Consider the following 16,997-nt stretch of genomic DNA (forward strand, 5'->3'; position numbering starts at 1 on the left):
TAAAAGGGACTGGTTTAAGTTAAACTTTGATGGAGCATCTCGTGGTAATCCAGGTCCTGCAGGTATTGGTTGTTGTCTGCATGATGAAGTAGGGAAGGAATTGGCTAGGGCAGCTAAACCCATAGGGCTTGCATCCAACAATAGGGCTGAAATTTTAGCCCTCATTGAAGGTCTTCTTCTCTGCCAAAACAGAGGCATTTGCAAATTGGCTATTGAAGGAGACTCGGCCATTATCATTAATGGCCTCAGAAAAGGCTCCCTTTCTTATTGGAAGCTAAATGCGCTCTTGGCTAGAGCTCTTTGTCTCCTTAAAAATTTCGAGAAATTGACCTTCAACCATATCTATCGAGTAGGAAATTCTAGAGCGGATGCATTGGCTAATGCCGGAGCTGATGGTCAATTTATAAGTTAATAGAAAAATCCTTCTCAGATTATTGCCTCGAGCCTTATAAGATTTTATGACTTTTAGTATGCAGATGTATATAGGGATATGCATATCTATATAGACATGCATTCATTGCTATTGATATATATATGCATGGATATATAGGTATTAATGTTTATATAGACATTGTATACTAAAAGGAATAAAAGATTATGAGTCTCTCAAAAGTTTGCCTGATCTATCTTTTCTTGCCTTGTAGTCACAATCTAGATTATTTTTATCTTAGGCTTTAGCCAAATTTTAGAGGAAGTTGCTTCCCTTTTTTGGATGTCCTTTGTCCGAAACTCCCCTCAATTAGTACGAATGTGACGGTATTTGAGTAATGATGATGTGACTCCCCTTTTGCGATTTAAAGCTATTTATCTATTGCTTGTTTACCTTGAGGCGGCGGTAATTATTACTTAGATCGTGGAGATCGCTTCAAATGCATCCAGACCCTCCAATCTCGATCATCTACCTGTATCTTGCATTCCTCAACTGCAAGATGAGTTGTATCTCTCGATTCATTAAAACTCTTGCTCTATTTAAGTTTGTTTGGCCGGGGTCTTGGCTTATCTTTCATTTTAGCTCTAATGGATACTCTGCTAAGACTTCTAGGGCTCAAACTGCAGATGGCCTTTGTAGGAGAAATCAAAGAGGAAAGAATGAAGGGTATTTTGGTTCATCTGAATCCCTTAGTTATCGGAGCTGTTATGAAAACCTTGGGGAGGGATTATATTTTAAATGATGATAGGAATAGAGCTAATCCAGACATCGCAACGATGTTCTTGGCAGTGGCAATGCATCTTGAGAAAGATAGGAATGTAGTGGTGAAACTCTACAAAAAGGTCTTTAAGAAGGAACTGTTGGGTGAATTAGAGCGGGTGGTGGTCAATATTGATGAAGAGCTCACAGCTCCGAAGCCTCGTGATTACGATATCCTTATTAGGATGAATAATCCGGTGCCGTGATACCCTATTCTGACTATAGAAGATCCTATGGCTTTTGAAGCCTATAGCCCAATCAGGAGCAGGATTTTTTTCTTCCTTTTATGGCTCTTGCAAGTTAAAAAAGCCTCTGTGTAAAAAATGGTTTGTTAATTATCTCGAAGCAGAGAATATTGCAGTAATCCTGGACGAGGTGACAATTCCTCCCTCCCTTGCCTCCCCCTCTGTAGATTTGCCAGCTAGCTCAAGAGCCATGGCTCCTCAGGAGCGGGGAAGGAGAGGATGAGGCTTCTATTGCAAGAAGGATGGTTCCTTTTTGTCTATAATATGTATCGAGTTTGCTCCCTTTCTTGAGAAGCTATCTCTCACTTTATTTCTGGCTATCGATAGATACTCCCTAAAACTATAGATACTCTCGTAAATTTGGACTTGGTTATGGTTTTGGGGTTAAGTTTTTTGCTCTTTCTCGGATAACAACTATTTACACCTCTGTCTAAGTTTTCATCCAGTTATGTTTTGAGATCTTAGCTTATTTAAATATTCTCAATTACTCGGATACTCTCTCTCTCTCTCTATATATATATATTAATATTTTCTATATATATTTATATTTATATATATACATATAGATATAATCAGTTTCATATATAATCTCTCTTCTGTATATATATTCTATATAGGTAAGTATACATATATATATGTATGTTTTTATACATATATAGGTATATATATTTACTTATGTTTTATATATATACATTCTCTCCTCATTTTTCAATATAGTTTTCAGATGTATTTATCCGCTTTCTACAATAGGATTCTTATGATCAATTCTTTTTCTATGAATATTGAGGCTGATGTTTGTCTCCTTCTTAGCATCTCGCGGTTGATATTTTCTTTTAAAAGCTAGTGAATTATTAGTCAGATTTTTATCCTTGTCTGTATTTGGAAGGCTATAAATGGTCTTTGGTAGCATCTTTACACGACTTGGCTCAGTGATTCTCCTCATATTTCTCGGCAAAAGAGGGGAGAGTATTGTAGGCTTCATATCTTTCATATATGGTTTGCACATTCCTAATGTTTCCTTCAGTTTCTAGGGAGTTATGCATTTTTCTTCTTGAAGATTGAAATTTAAATGTGGTTAGCCTTTTCTACTAACCTCTCGTAAGTACTTTCTGCAAGGTATTATGCAGGTTGGAGTTGATTAGCCTGGTAGGGCCTATTCTCAGGAGAACCTGGGTTTTATTTCTCTCTCAGAATTACTGCATCAGGCTTCCTAAGGTTAAGATACAGGCTTTCATCAGCATAGCAGTTATCTTCTTGGCTCATATAGCTCTCTAGGATTTAAACTCGTTGCTTGGGCTTATAGCTCAGTTGGTGGGATCCACCCAGGAGCATTGTATCTGCATCTCTTCTGCCTCCCCCCTATTATGTCTCTCCTACTCTTTGTATCATTAGATTCTGATCCCCTAAGGGATCTGGGCAAGACCGGAGGTTTTCTTCCTCCATTCTTTCCTACCAGTGCCCACACTGAATGGAGGATGTAACTATTTTTAAATTAATAAAAAATTTCAGCCCTTGGCCTTTTACCGATCAAATTAAAATATATATATATATATATATATCTAATATATATTATACTATATAATGATATTGTATATTAATATATAATATTATTATAATATAATATAATAGATATTATATTGTATTATTGTATATTAATACATAATATTATAATATATAATAGATATTATATTATATAATGATATTGTATATTAATATATAAAATTATTGAATAATATATATATATATAGTTTTCGCGTATAATATCTATGTATACTATTAAATGTATTTGGTTTTTGCATATATATATATATATATATATATAATGTCCCCTACTAGGAAGCTGCCAGTTTACCAATAATTAACATATATCATTAAATATTATTATGCCTTAAAATAAGTGTTTGCGATTAGTGAACAACTAATTCTTCATAATACAATCAATAACCAATTATATTAATGATTTATCCTTATTAATTCCCTAACCCTAATGGAGGATGGGGAATTACTGTGCTAGGGTGCTTGGAAACCAATCTACAAGCAGGCTCCCTCAAGGTTTCAGGAACACAGGTCCATACCCCATCTTGGGACTTCTCCCCCAATGTTTCCAGAACACCTGTCCATACCCCATCTTGGGACTTATTTGTCTTGTGATGAATTACTCTGCCTCTCCCTACACAAACCAAGCTATCCTCACGAAGGCATTACTGAAAGATCAAGGACTAAATAGTTTAATATATTGGTCTTTCAAGTGTTATGAATGTATAAGAAATTAAGTATAAATCTGATTTCCTTATTATTACCAATGCAAATTATTGACAATATTCCCTAATAAGCATTTATAAATATAATGTCTCATATTATAGATATTTGTTCTTTATTCTTAACAGTATTCAAATATAACATTTCTATAATTAAGCATTCAGTTCATAAGAGAGATACAGCATATCAATCTGCTGTCACCACGATCTCTGCCGGCTTAATATCATAATCTGTCCACCATCCTCCTTTCTTGGTTTCTTGGAAGAAGATATTTATATCTTCCCATAGATGGTGAGAAGTCACAACCGTTCATATGTTTACAACTGTTTGTAAGAGAGGTGATTGTTTATAACTAATGTTTTTCTTAACCTTATTGAATCTTTTCTTAACCTTCACACTAAATGAATCGCTGCCCTTTTATTATTATCATTTGTTATTGCTGACTTTGCAATTTAAATTTTAAATCGCACCCCTTCATGAATGCTTCTTCATAATCTTAATCGCACCTTTCATTAGCTGTCATTAATGTAATTGCTGCATATTGGATCTCCGGCACAATTAAGATCTCTCCATTGCTACATTTCATCCTTAATCCAATTGCTTAAGTTGGTTGCCTCTTGCGGGATACATTAATTTCCGGGTTCTAAAACCTCAGAAAATCATGAAGTCCCATTAATTAGATGATTTTCTGATCAAAGAGTTCTCTTTATTTATTTGTTTCTATTTTTGTTTATGCTGGAGGGCAGGTAAGAAGTAGTTGATAGGCAGGGACATGACATTATATATACATGTGAAGACAAACCCAGCCCACAAACCCAAAGGGCAAAAAATATTTTGCCCAAACCCACAAACTGGGTTCACATCCCCAAACCCGAGCCCAAACCCAAACCAGTAACTTAGTTTCTAGGTTGTTAGGCAAATATTGTTGATGTCCTGGGTTGCGGCGAGAGCTGTTACATAAATGCTCCAATTCTGAAATGAAAATTTTAGGAAAAATCTTATGCTTGATAAATTCAACAATATTCATTTTGATCTTCACCCAAACATAACTGATATCCCTATTATCCTGCTGGAAAACTTTGTTGTTTCTCTCCTTCCAAATGATACAAATTATAAGATGCCATATCACATCATCAGGAGGAGGTTCTAACCCTTATGCAGATAGTTTTGCCATGCTCTAACCAATCATTCAAAAGACTAAATGTTGACCCATGGAAAATTAAACACTTTGGATAAAAACTGCCATAAGGAGACCACCCATGGGCATTAGAAGAACAGATGCTGAATGGTTTCCTCATTGTCCAAACACAAAACACAATGAAAAGGGCCATAAAAGCCACGTTTCATGGGCCTATCCCCAGATGACTCTTCCATTTATCACCAACCACACAAAGAAGCTCATCTTGGGCCAGATAGCAGGCTTCCATATAAGTTTGAATATATCCTTCAACAAATGGCAAGTACTCCTACGTAGAGAAGTATAGCTTGAAGAGACTATGTATTCACTTGTGGGACTGTATCTCCATGCTAGGGAGTGACACATTGAGGAAGTTGATGGAGGACCCAAGAGACTTTTATTTATTTAAGAATGGTCATCCCCGAGAGGCAATCCAACACTACCCTACCAACCAAGGATGAGTATTGGGCTGTCAGTAGTGAGCAACTTTGATCCATCCTATTTCATGCAAAGAATCCATGGTAATCTTTAACTCTAGGAATTGAGTGATGATAGATGGATTCCAATCCTAAGAATCAGTCCAAAAGTTAGCGCTCTGACCATTACAAATGACCCAAATAGATGTTTTTTTAGTTTCCCCAGTTTTTAGAACAAATAATGGGTGATCCCTTGGAGAGAAGAGACAACTGAATGATACTCTCAAGGGTGTTATTCTCTACACACTCGGCTCCAATATTATCCGCCCACAAACCAAATAGAGTCATAAGAATTCTCCAATAAAGTTTAGCTACCAAGCCTTATTGTGCCTAGTGGAGGATTCAAAACCTTAGATTGACAAATAGTGTCTCATTTAACAAGGGAACACTTTGTTTTCTCTTGCGAACCACTCCATGTAAATTTCTAACAAAGGGAATCCAATTGTTTCAAAATTCTACCTAGAATATTCAAGATCAAGGAGACATATACAGGCAAGGCTCGAAGGTCTGCTTTAACCAAAGTTATTCGCCCTCTTGAAGAAAGCCATTAATTAGTCCACTTCTGCAATTTCACTCGACTATGTTTATAATCCAATGCCAATCTCTGATTTGTTTAGCTACAAGTGGCATCCCCAAACATTGAAGCAAAAGAGATCCTCTTTTAAAGTGGAAGATGTTGAGAATTTGATCCTCCTATCTACTAGAGCAATGATAGAAAATTATTCTAGATTTAGCATCATTAACTAGCTAACCAATAGCTCTAGAAAAATCTGAAGAAGCTTCTACAATTGTTGAGCTTCCAAGCAGGTAGGAGTGTAGAATCATCCACAAACTGAAGATCGGTCAGAGGACAAGCTCCTTTGGCCAATCGAAAATCAGTGATCTTTTTGTCCAGACATGCTTTTGTTGTCAGTCAGCCAAGGCACTCTGCCATAATGATAAAAAGGAAGGGACATAAAGGATCACCTTGATGAATCCCCCTAGAAGCCGAGAAAAATGGAAATTGAAGATAAGCAAGCTCTAATCCATTCAATCCAATCTTCAAAAAACCCAAACTGAGCCAAAACATTACATAGAAAGACCTAGACCACTCTATCATTTGCTGGTTCAACTAGATACAATAGGAAGAAACCGAAGGTCACAACTAGAAAAAAACACTCAGCTAAAAAACACAAGTTCCAAAAGACTGCTGCTGATGGCCCTAAACCGCATCTCATGAAACAGGGACCTCTAACAACAATGGTAAACCACCCTAAACAAATCTGTTACAACAGAAAAGCTGGACTGAGATTTTCTTGTTCAATGCCTTTCTCCTGATTTCGTCTTCTCTAGGTTTCTAACCCAACTTAAAATCATTATTATATATCATTTCAATTTACACAAGGAGTTCCAACTCACAAATGTTCGACAAAAATCATGTATATTTAGAATCCGCAACTGCTATTTCTGCCATGCCCTTTTCACCAATTTCTACAGTATGAATTCACCTTGGCAGTCGCATATTACCTTCATTCAATGGAATTTTTACAGTAGTGGTTGTCTCCTTATTTGGAGAACTCCCTTCACAAGTGTGCCAAACTTTATTATCAGCCACACACATGGACATAAGTATCGTCTTTTCCTTATGTATGTATTATGGAATTATTTTTTGCCAAAGCAAATAGATTTCTGTTATTTCAAGTATATGTACTCAATCCACCCTAGGACAATTGTAATGGAGGCATCAAATCCTTTATTAGTTGTTTCAAACATAGCAGCAAGCTAGCCACATTATGATCAGCTTTAAGTATTGACAATAATATTGCATCATCTAACACAACATCTATGGATTCAAATTTCAACTGATGTGATATTTTAATGGAAGAAGTTAATGAATCAATACCTCTTGTTTCACAATTTGAGAATTTCCAAGATCTGCAGCACGTGAATTTATGACCTTGTCTGTAAGAGAAACAAGGAACCGAGAGTACCTTGGCATGGTAGCATACCTGCATGTATTGTATTGTGCAGTATTCAGTATAACATGCATAATTTACTGTAATACACACAGAATTTCTGAAATCATATTTGGAAAAACCATATAATATTAGAAATTATTTTTTGATTTTTCCTTATTTCATCACCCTTATCCTTCTATTTAGACTAATATGTCCTGAGAATACAAGTTTCAAAGGGTAGACCACAGATTTCACAAGTTAACTAGAAAACCTACGATACTCCAAATGAAATATCCTATCAAGGAAAAAGCTCTGGCAGGTAGATGCTATGTCTTTATGTAGACCAATCAAAACCAACAACTACAATCAACAGAATCCAAATTTATACCCAGACAATTTTCTGAATCCTGGAGCAGAATAAGATGATCGTCAGAACCTGATTTTCCTATACTCCAGCTTAAAAAAGTTTACCTTGGGATTAACTAGGCTTTACACCGTAATTTCTCATGAATCTAAACTGCATATAAATTCTACAGATATTTTGGACTTAAAAGTAACAAGTAATATTAAGCGGTGAAGCAAATGTTGTAGGAGCCTTGAAGCATCTGTAGTGACTTTACCTAACCTGTGTAAATATTTTGTTCCATGCATGCATGTGATTAGGAAAAGTGATTTAAAATGGTGAAGTAATTATTACAAAAATAGAGGGAAAAAATGTCGCAACAAAATGTCTCGTCAATGACTAAGAATTAATTTAAATTGACTGCTTACACGACTTTCTTTTCTGCTTAAATTGGAATTGTATGCCTGGTAAAGAATATTGTAGTGGTGCTGTCACAAATGCCTCAACTTAAGGATATAAAGCCAGGACATGATCTGATGGTGATATGAGATGAAAGACTTGCAATTAAGGCATTCCTTTTTACCATCATACGATAACTATGATATTGACATTTTCCTATGATGCAATGCACAAAACACCAAATGCATAAAAATGAAAAGATATGGGGAGCTACACAATGAATGGTTGATAGTATATTTGCTAAAGCTTATATGAATGAAATAGCAAGCTAAGAGAGCACAATTCTGCGAGGAAACTTCATGGTTAAGCAGAATTGAGAGTAGTACAGGGATGATGACTTAACAGGAAGTCCCAGCAGTTCTCTCTTATGAGCATTTCCTAGATGTAGTGAGAACCAAGTGGACCATTCAAACTCATGAAAGATGGATTCTTGTGAACCATTTTTGCAAGATGGATCATGAAGATTGAGTCAATGCCAGCATGCAGCTGGTTACAAAAAAACGATGTTACATAATGATGCACTATTAATATACCAGAAATTATTTTGATGCTTGCACACTTGATATCCTTGACTTACTCATGATCTACTTAGAATGTTATTAGCGTATCTTTCACAATAGTCATTGTATTCCACCTTGTGGTCTATCATAAAGGAATATGTTTCCTTATGCTTAGCCTTCTTGTTGGCTTGTGTACTCCAGCGGATAACTATAGCAACTAGCTGGGAATAATCCGCCCTTCAAATAGTAGGGCTATAGTAGGCTAGGCATGTTACGTATATAATCTGCTGGAATTGACTCCCATAGAATAGTAGGGGCCCTCCCGCAGCAGAGGGTGGGAGGTTTACTGGACTCCTAACGGGGGCTGATTCGTGAAGATGAGGTCCATCAACTTTATGTCGAAATATAATTTCATGGCTCTGGTCTTGTATATTTGGACACGTAGCACTAATTTTTGCTTGACTATGTGTATATTGTGGATTATGTTAATTTGATATTATAGTTGTCCTCACATGGTCAAGTGGAAGAATCTATAGGTGGAGGATGCAACATGGGAGAGTGAACAAATTTGGCAACATCTAGAGTTGCAATTGCTTGGGGACAAGCAATTTTGGGGACTGAGGACTATAATGCCCCTTCCTAAGCACTGATAGCTTGATGATTGTCAACCCATTCAATGGGTTCCCATAGGCTAATGAGTTACGGTTAGGGAACTCTTGGGGGACTTGGTGACCGTTCAATCTGGCATTAATAAGTGTTGATTTGAGCTCAGTTTGATAAGATTCACATTATGACACATTTCAGAGTGGTTTCAAACAATTTGTCTATTTTAACTATTTTTAGTAAATGGCAGCTTGGGCACCACTTGGTCAGTTGGTAATGGTCCCACTTTGGGTTAGTCAATGATTGTATTTAATATTGATTTGTTTTGGCATTTATGGTATCCATAGGAATTATTTTTAATAATGTTAATGTATTAAGTTAATTAAATAGTTAACTTACGTTATTTTAATTTAACTTTATAAAGTAACTATAAATTATGGCACCTAAGGGATATAAGGTGATGTTTTAAAATGTTAATTTATGTGGCCTTCTAAGGAGGACGCCTACATGGGGGGCATAAGGGGATTTTGAATTAAATAAAATATTTTTAAAGCCTTAAATGAGGTATAGGGTTTTCAGAAGGATAAATAGACCCCTCTTGTGTTCATTCTTCATTCATGTTTGGAGATTTTGATAACGAAATTATATTGGTATAATGTCCCCTTTTGTGAATGCCCTAGTTTTTGCCCTAAAATCACAATTCCAAGCCAAGTAAGGAATGAATAGAATTAGAGATATAATTTCTATTGTTGAACAAGATAGATCCTAGTTTATCCACAATTGAACAGTAATGCTACAGCCTGCAATAAATAATGATTTACTGATCTGATTGCTTATATATATGCTAGGGGTCGACTGTAATGTCCCCTAATTTTATGTCTTAGAAATAGGGACATTTATCTTGCATAAATCAATTGCAAGAGACTTCTTTCCTCAATCAATCAAATAATGCTTAAAGTAATGATAATAGAATCTGGTTTATATGTATCGAATCTCTTGTTTTATATTATAGCGATGATGTTATAAGGCTGTATCTGGTGTGACGATATAGTTATGCTGACAAAGATCTCAATCATTAACAATGATGAGAAATTGCTATTTCTGATATGTCTTTATCAATATGCCAATGTATATGATCTCCCTTGCAGCAATATAGTGCTGTTTCTGATTATTAATTGGAAATTGTGCAATAATGATGGTGCTATTTCTGATATAGGCTTTGATATATGCAGCCTTAGTGCCAAGGGCAAAGTGCTCGACTTGAGCAGATCCGCATATGGATACAAGTAAACATCAAAACAATATTTGATGCCTTTTCTGGAATGGTAGTTGATTCGCTTTAATATCATAGGAAACAAATAGATGAGTGGTGACTTTTAGCATGAACTCTTCATTGAACCTTTTGCCTTATCCGTATTAAATTGTTCTTTACAAAATGATGCTTAAGGATAGTGAAAAATTATATTTGGTGGCAATGATATTATTTGCTTGGCCTGATACAATGATTGATTATTTTGGCGAAGTCTTCCACTTTGCTCGTGTCATTTCTGAGATTCCTATGTGGGTGAATGAACTAAGCTCATCCCGCAATGCAAGACTTTATTCAAACCTTCGCTTCATGTTTGGTATTAATCCATCCACCGTTAATATATTGCGGCTAATTATTGAATTCGGTTTTAATCGCAGATATTCTTGAGTCAGCAACTTCCGTGCCCCCACGCAAGCTCAATAGAGTAGTAGCCTTGCTATATATTTTCTTCTGTATAAGGAAATTTCACATGGTCAGGCTGAAGAATGTTTCATATCTTGTTGTGATTGTTTATTGTATGGGAATCAATCATAGTCATAATCGCTGCTCTTACACATTTCCTATATCATCTCTGTCTCTTTGTTTCTCTATTTTGACCATAGATTATGTGGCTGTGATTCTATTCTTATGAATAAGTTTCAATATTTAATTAAAACTTATTAAATCTTTTATCGAGTCTTGGGTCCATAATAGGGGACATTACATTGACCTGCTCTTATTGGTCTGCTACTTGATCGATCTATTATCCTTTATATCTGCTCTAAATAGAAATGATCTTCCCTAATTTCCCCCTGTGATCTGCTCATAAATCCTGAATATAATTCACTCAGATTTGCATATATTTCCTATTTATTCTTCTGCTACTAAACTTCAGGGATCTGCCCTTTTTTCTGCTGCGAGTTTGCTCTTTTTTTATAGGAATGATTTTCTAATTCCATCATGCTCAAACAAATCACAATAACCTTCCTTTTATACCCTTCCAAATGTCCTTTTACCCAACAGTTTTAACTTTCCAAGCAGGTCGGCCTAGCAAGAAGATATAATTTTTATTTAATTGCATGACCCTTCATTTGGGTGACTGGAAACCCTAGGTCAGCTTGTAAAATAATTCTGTTTGGTTTTGCCCAAGATGAGCACTCCATACAAAAGGGGTCGACCTTATTAAAAACAATTATGCAAAAGAATCTGATGTGGCCATTGGCACCGTTACCCGTATTCCAAGTCAACCCTATTTAATTATTTCAACATCTGACTTTCATCTATAAAAGCTATGACCTAGGGGGCATGACGGTCCGCCCTTCCCAAAATCGCTTGTCGTCAAGCAATGATAGTTTTAACCCAAGAGGCAAGAATGTCCAACTATGACCAATTCCATCCCTTGGGGTAATCAATTCATCACTTGGCCCACAAGAGGCAGGAATGTCCAACTATGATCAGTTCCATCCCTTGGGGTAATTAGTTCATCACTTCGCCCACAAGAGGTAGGAACATCCAACTATGACCAGTTCCATCCCTTGGGGTAATCAATTGATCACTTCGCCCACAAGAAGCAAGAATGTCCAACTATGACCAGTTCAATTCCTTGGGGTAATCTAACTTGCTTCTTATCCCACAAGCGGCAAGAATGTCCAACTATGACCAATTCTATCCCTTGGGGTAGAATTTTAAATTTGACATGTTACAATTTTTTATAGTGGAGATGGGCTGGATAATTTGTTTCTCGATCTTGAGGATGCAAGGGTGTTGTAACCAATAGATTTGTACCTCCACAAAGCTCTATTTGTCTATTGTCCCTTCCTCCTTTGATTGGATGATTTTAATATCTCCTTCATCATGCCTTATTTTCTTGTTTGGGTTTTCTTCTCCCTCTTTTCCTCTATTGGATAATGCTTCTATATAATGGGCTTGGCTTCTTTTCCCACATAAATGCCCTAGTTCCCATTTTTCTTTACATTTGAAATACAAATTTTTCTTTTTGAGCTCTTTTAGATTACAAATGTGTCCACGTCTCCATTCATCTTTGCACTTGTAGCACACCTTTTTCTCTCTACCCTTGTCTTGCTCACAAATATGCCCATGCCTCCATTTTCCTTTGCATTGGAAGCATAAGTTTTTGCTGCTTAAGTCATCACAGTCATCTCTAGAGATAAAGGTTCTCTTATGCCCTTCCGTATCATTGAAGGTTTTGTCTTTTGATATTGTGTCTTTAGAGTATCCGTTTTTCCTTGTTTGGGCAGCATCAAGCCGTGTGGCTTTTAGGATTGCCTCTTGGAAAGTGGTTGGGTTGAAGGTGCTTAAAAGGCCACAGATTATAATTGATAACCCTTCTATAAATAGATATGTGAGCCTTTCCTTGAATATTCCGGGAACCATAATTGCTAGTCTTTGGAACTCTGTCACATAATCTTCAAGGGTTCCTTCTTGCCTTATTTTGTTAACTCTTTAAAGTACCTTTGGGGATGTTCTTGGTCAAACCTCTGAATGAGATTTTTCTTGAAGGCCTCATAGATCTTTAGCTTTGATGGTCTTGGGTGATTTAACCGTGGTGCCACCAATCATGAGCAACCCCTTCTAGATGCAACATAGCAAATGTAATGGCATCTTCCTCTAACATGGGGCTAAGGGTCAAGTAGGTCTCTAGTTTTTGGATCCATGCATGGGCCATAATTTTTCCCAACCCATCAAAGTTGGAGATGGTCAATTTTCCTACTTTGTGTTGGAAATCTTGATTAGTTTGATTTTTTCCCCTTCTATGAATATTCTTAGTTCCAGCCTCATAATGTACCATGAAGGGGATGCTCCTCTTGACTTCCAGATCATGACTTGCATATGCTTTGGCAAGTTCATTCAAGGTAGGATTGGGTGTTATTTAACTCCTCATCTTCCCTTGTTGATCTTTCCCTAGTTAAGAAGGGAAGCAGAATTGTTTATAGGGTTGATATTAATGTAATTCTATTATCATTTTCAGATTGACTGGGAGTGACATCTCTTCAATTTATTTGGCTAGGTCTAAAGGTATTCATGGTGGTGTTTATATTCTGCAGGGTTTGCAGAAGGGCTTGAGTTGTTTGTTCATTCTTTTCCATAAAGGCCCTCAATTCATGTTCCATTTGGCCACTCCTTTTGTGGTTTTGGTTGTGGTTGTTGCTTCTGATAATTTTCTTCTTTTCCCTCTCTAGAGCTCTCAAAGCCCTTTGACTAAGTTGCATCAATTTCTTTTTGTCCCTCAAGTTGGCAGAATCAAGCTCTGATACCACTTGTAATGTCCCCTTTTGTGAATGCACTAGTTTTTGCCCTAAAATCACAATTCCAGGCCAAGCAAGGAATGAAATAGAATTACAGATATAATTTAAAATGTTGAACAAGATAGATCCTAGTTGAGTTCCATAATTGAACGGTAATACTACAGCCTCCAATAAATAATGATTTACTGATCTGATTGCTCATATATATGCTAGGGGTCAACCTGCTTTTATTGGTACTACCGTACTGCTGCTTGATCAGTCTATTCTCCTTTATATCTGCTCTAAATAGGAATAATCTTCCCTAATTTCCCCCTGTGATCTCCTCATAAATCCTGAATATAATTCACTCAGATCTGCATATATTTCCTATTTATTCTTCTGCTACTAAACTTCAGAGATCTGACATTTTTCTGCTGCAAGTTTGCTCTTTTTTTATAGGAATGATTTTCTAATTCCATCATGCTCAAACAAATCACAATAACCTTCCTTTTTTACCCTTCAAAATGTCCTTTTACCCAATGGTTGTAACTTTCCAAGTAGGTCAGCCTAGCAAGAAGATATATTTTTTATTTAATTGCATGACCCTTCATTTGTGCGACCAGAAACCCTAGGTTGGCCAGCAAAATAATTCTTTTTGGTTTTGCCCAAGATGGGCACTCCATACAAAAGGGGTTGGCCTAATTAAAAAGGGCTGTGCAAAAGAATCCCACGTGGCCACTGGATCCTTATTCCAGGTCGGCCCTATTTAATTATTTCAACATCTGACTTTCATCTATAAAAGCTGCGACACGGGAGGCATGAAAATCGGTTCAAACTTCCTTCATCCAAGGGCTTTGTGAGGATAAAAACCTTCACGGAGGACATCTGCTTTGAAAGTGAAAGATCTTTCTTGGCGGGTTTTCTGGTGGTTTCATTCAGGAATTACATTTGGGCTTCATCTGAAGGGATTTTTGGTTTGCATCTTCTGTTTTTGAAAAGATAATTCATTGAACTGATTTGTGAGAGTAAGAAGTGCAGTTTATTTGATTAAAAGTGGTCATTTCAGACTCTTGTTTGTTGGCTGCCCTTCCCAATAGCTGGTCGTACATCCTCTAGCTTCGGCATGGGCTTCCTAGACTTGGACGCCTAGGGTTTGGAGCTTTTTGAAGTTGCAAAGGAGGTGCCTAAGGCTTGCATATTTGGTGCTATCAATTTGGAGGTGTAGAAGCTTTATTCTTGTGCTTATTGGCATCATTTCAAAGTCCAGTTTGGTGATTTTAGACCCATATCAGACTTATTTTGTAACAGCCACACATGGGTCTGTTTGTAATGTCCTTTGGGTGTAATTTGAATATCTGGGTATTGCTAGTTTGAATGATATATTTTTGCCTAAACTCTATATTAAATCTGAAAGCTATTTCCAGTTGTGCGTATTTGAAATATTGAGAATTTAGGTGTTATTCTCTTTATGTCTTTGTTGCAAACATTATCTATTGCATAATCTATTTCTGTATTGTAGTTTAGCATCCAAAACTTCATAAGCATTTGGAAAACAAACACAAACCAGAAAATACCAAAAAAAGGAGTGTATATTACAGTGAGGATGAGGATGGGCCTTGAGGTTGAAGTTTAAGTTAAAATTGGATCTGATTATGCACCTGATAATTCTAGTACAAGAGCAAACAGGAGTAAAGCAACTAGTTCTACTGAAAGTGTATATATTAGTTGCCCTTCGAAAATACTACAAAAATATACTCAAGGTCCCTTCAATTGGAAATCCCCTTTTAAACAAATTGCAACTAAGTTCCAAGGACAGCATGGGTCATCTAGGAGCACTAGATTGTGGAAATGCCACTTCTGTAAACTTAAATTTCAAGCCAACATTACGGGAGCTGATGCCCACCTCTTTCATGTCTAAGGCAATGATGTAGATATATATGCCAAGTTGGCAAAAAAATCAAATACATGGTATTTTCGCCACCCCCAGCTACCATCCCCCCATCATCCCCAAACTTAGGCCCTTGGTTCCCCTATCCCTGAAACCCATGTCCCTATCCCTTGCCCCCCTATAAGGAAACTCTGTGGAACTATGCTTGCAACTAAACAAAAGAAACAACTACATTATCAGAAAAAGGACACAAGAAACTCCATGGAACTATGCTTGCAACTAAACAAAAAGAAACAACTACATTGCCAGAAAACGACACAAGTAACAATATCAATATGGTGTCTAATATGGATAAAATTAACTTAAAGAAACCTTGGGTAGATAAAGCATATATAGGAAACAAAAATATTGCTATGCAAAAAATACCATAAGACAAAAATTACAGAACAGAAATTTGGTTGCCATAAACCTTTTAAATAAGCATAAAGATAGATAGCAATATGCAACCTTTCATAATGTACATTATTTCTATTCTGTTTTTCCAGTTTTTTTTTCTTTATAACTTGTTTGGGAGTGTGTATGATAAAATAACATGTCACAACAAAGATACAACCCAAAAGTGATGCACTGCTCCTGTGTTTATACAATTCCACATAATTGGATATACAAATATCTTAAGCTTTCTAAATACACTAGAACAAAGGTTTAGTGTCCATGTGTGCATGTAAAGAACATTAATTTACTAGGACATAGCATAATCTTACTTGCGCAAAAATTTGATTAGTAGCTCGAAGTCCTCCTCATTAAGATTGGCCACAGATTTCAGAAGCATTTTTCTAGCAACTAGCTCCTCCATAAAAGCAATCATGCTCTGAGAAAAAAATATCAATAATAAAAATTCAACTAAACATCTTTAATAAATTTTGTTCTTTTTTTTAATAATAATTCTGAATTAAAGAAACAAACTGTAAAATTGTAAGTGACTTGACCCATAAATTGACACATCTCCAATTTATGGAGGAGAATGTATTATAAAAGTTCCATGTTTGATAAAATTGCATTTCCCAATATCCACAAACAGTTGAAAATGGCACTCAATATTATTGCGGATGTGTAAACCGCTCCTTACAGACACCTTGCACAAAAGCTTTGAAGCATTAGGTCATCTCCATGACTCACTAGCTCAACGACAGAAAAATTTTAGTGCTACTTGCTAGGTAAGATTTAAAGGGGCAAGCCAATAACTTACCATTGACAAGGCTAAAACTCTAATCTGCCTACAACTTAATGACATCAATTGAAAAAGAGTGAAAGTTGTGTCATTCAAATTTCTTTATAGGATATACACTCCAGACATTGTCCAATGGCTATGGTATACTACACTATAC

At 36.2% G+C, this 16,997-nt stretch overlaps 1 protein-coding gene across 1 annotated transcript in view; it reads right to left on the minus strand.

Moving 5' to 3' along the window:
- Positions 1–16,997, minus strand: part of LOC131062282 (protein SLOW WALKER 1) — a 110,285-nt gene that overhangs the window by 15,024 nt on the left and 78,264 nt on the right. Inside the window, exons 12-13 of the mRNA XM_057995907.2 lie at positions 16,374–16,480; positions 7,229–7,334 (exon numbers count right to left, since the gene is read on the minus strand). Of these exons, the coding sequence (XP_057851890.2) occupies positions 7,229–7,334; positions 16,374–16,480 (213 nt within the window). The remainder of the gene's footprint in view (positions 1–7,228; positions 7,335–16,373; positions 16,481–16,997) is intronic.

The sequence above is a fragment of the Cryptomeria japonica genome, chromosome 5 (genome assembly GCF_030272615.1).
Source record: "Cryptomeria japonica chromosome 5, Sugi_1.0, whole genome shotgun sequence".
NCBI classification, from domain to species: Eukaryota; Viridiplantae; Streptophyta; class Pinopsida; order Cupressales; family Cupressaceae; genus Cryptomeria; species Cryptomeria japonica.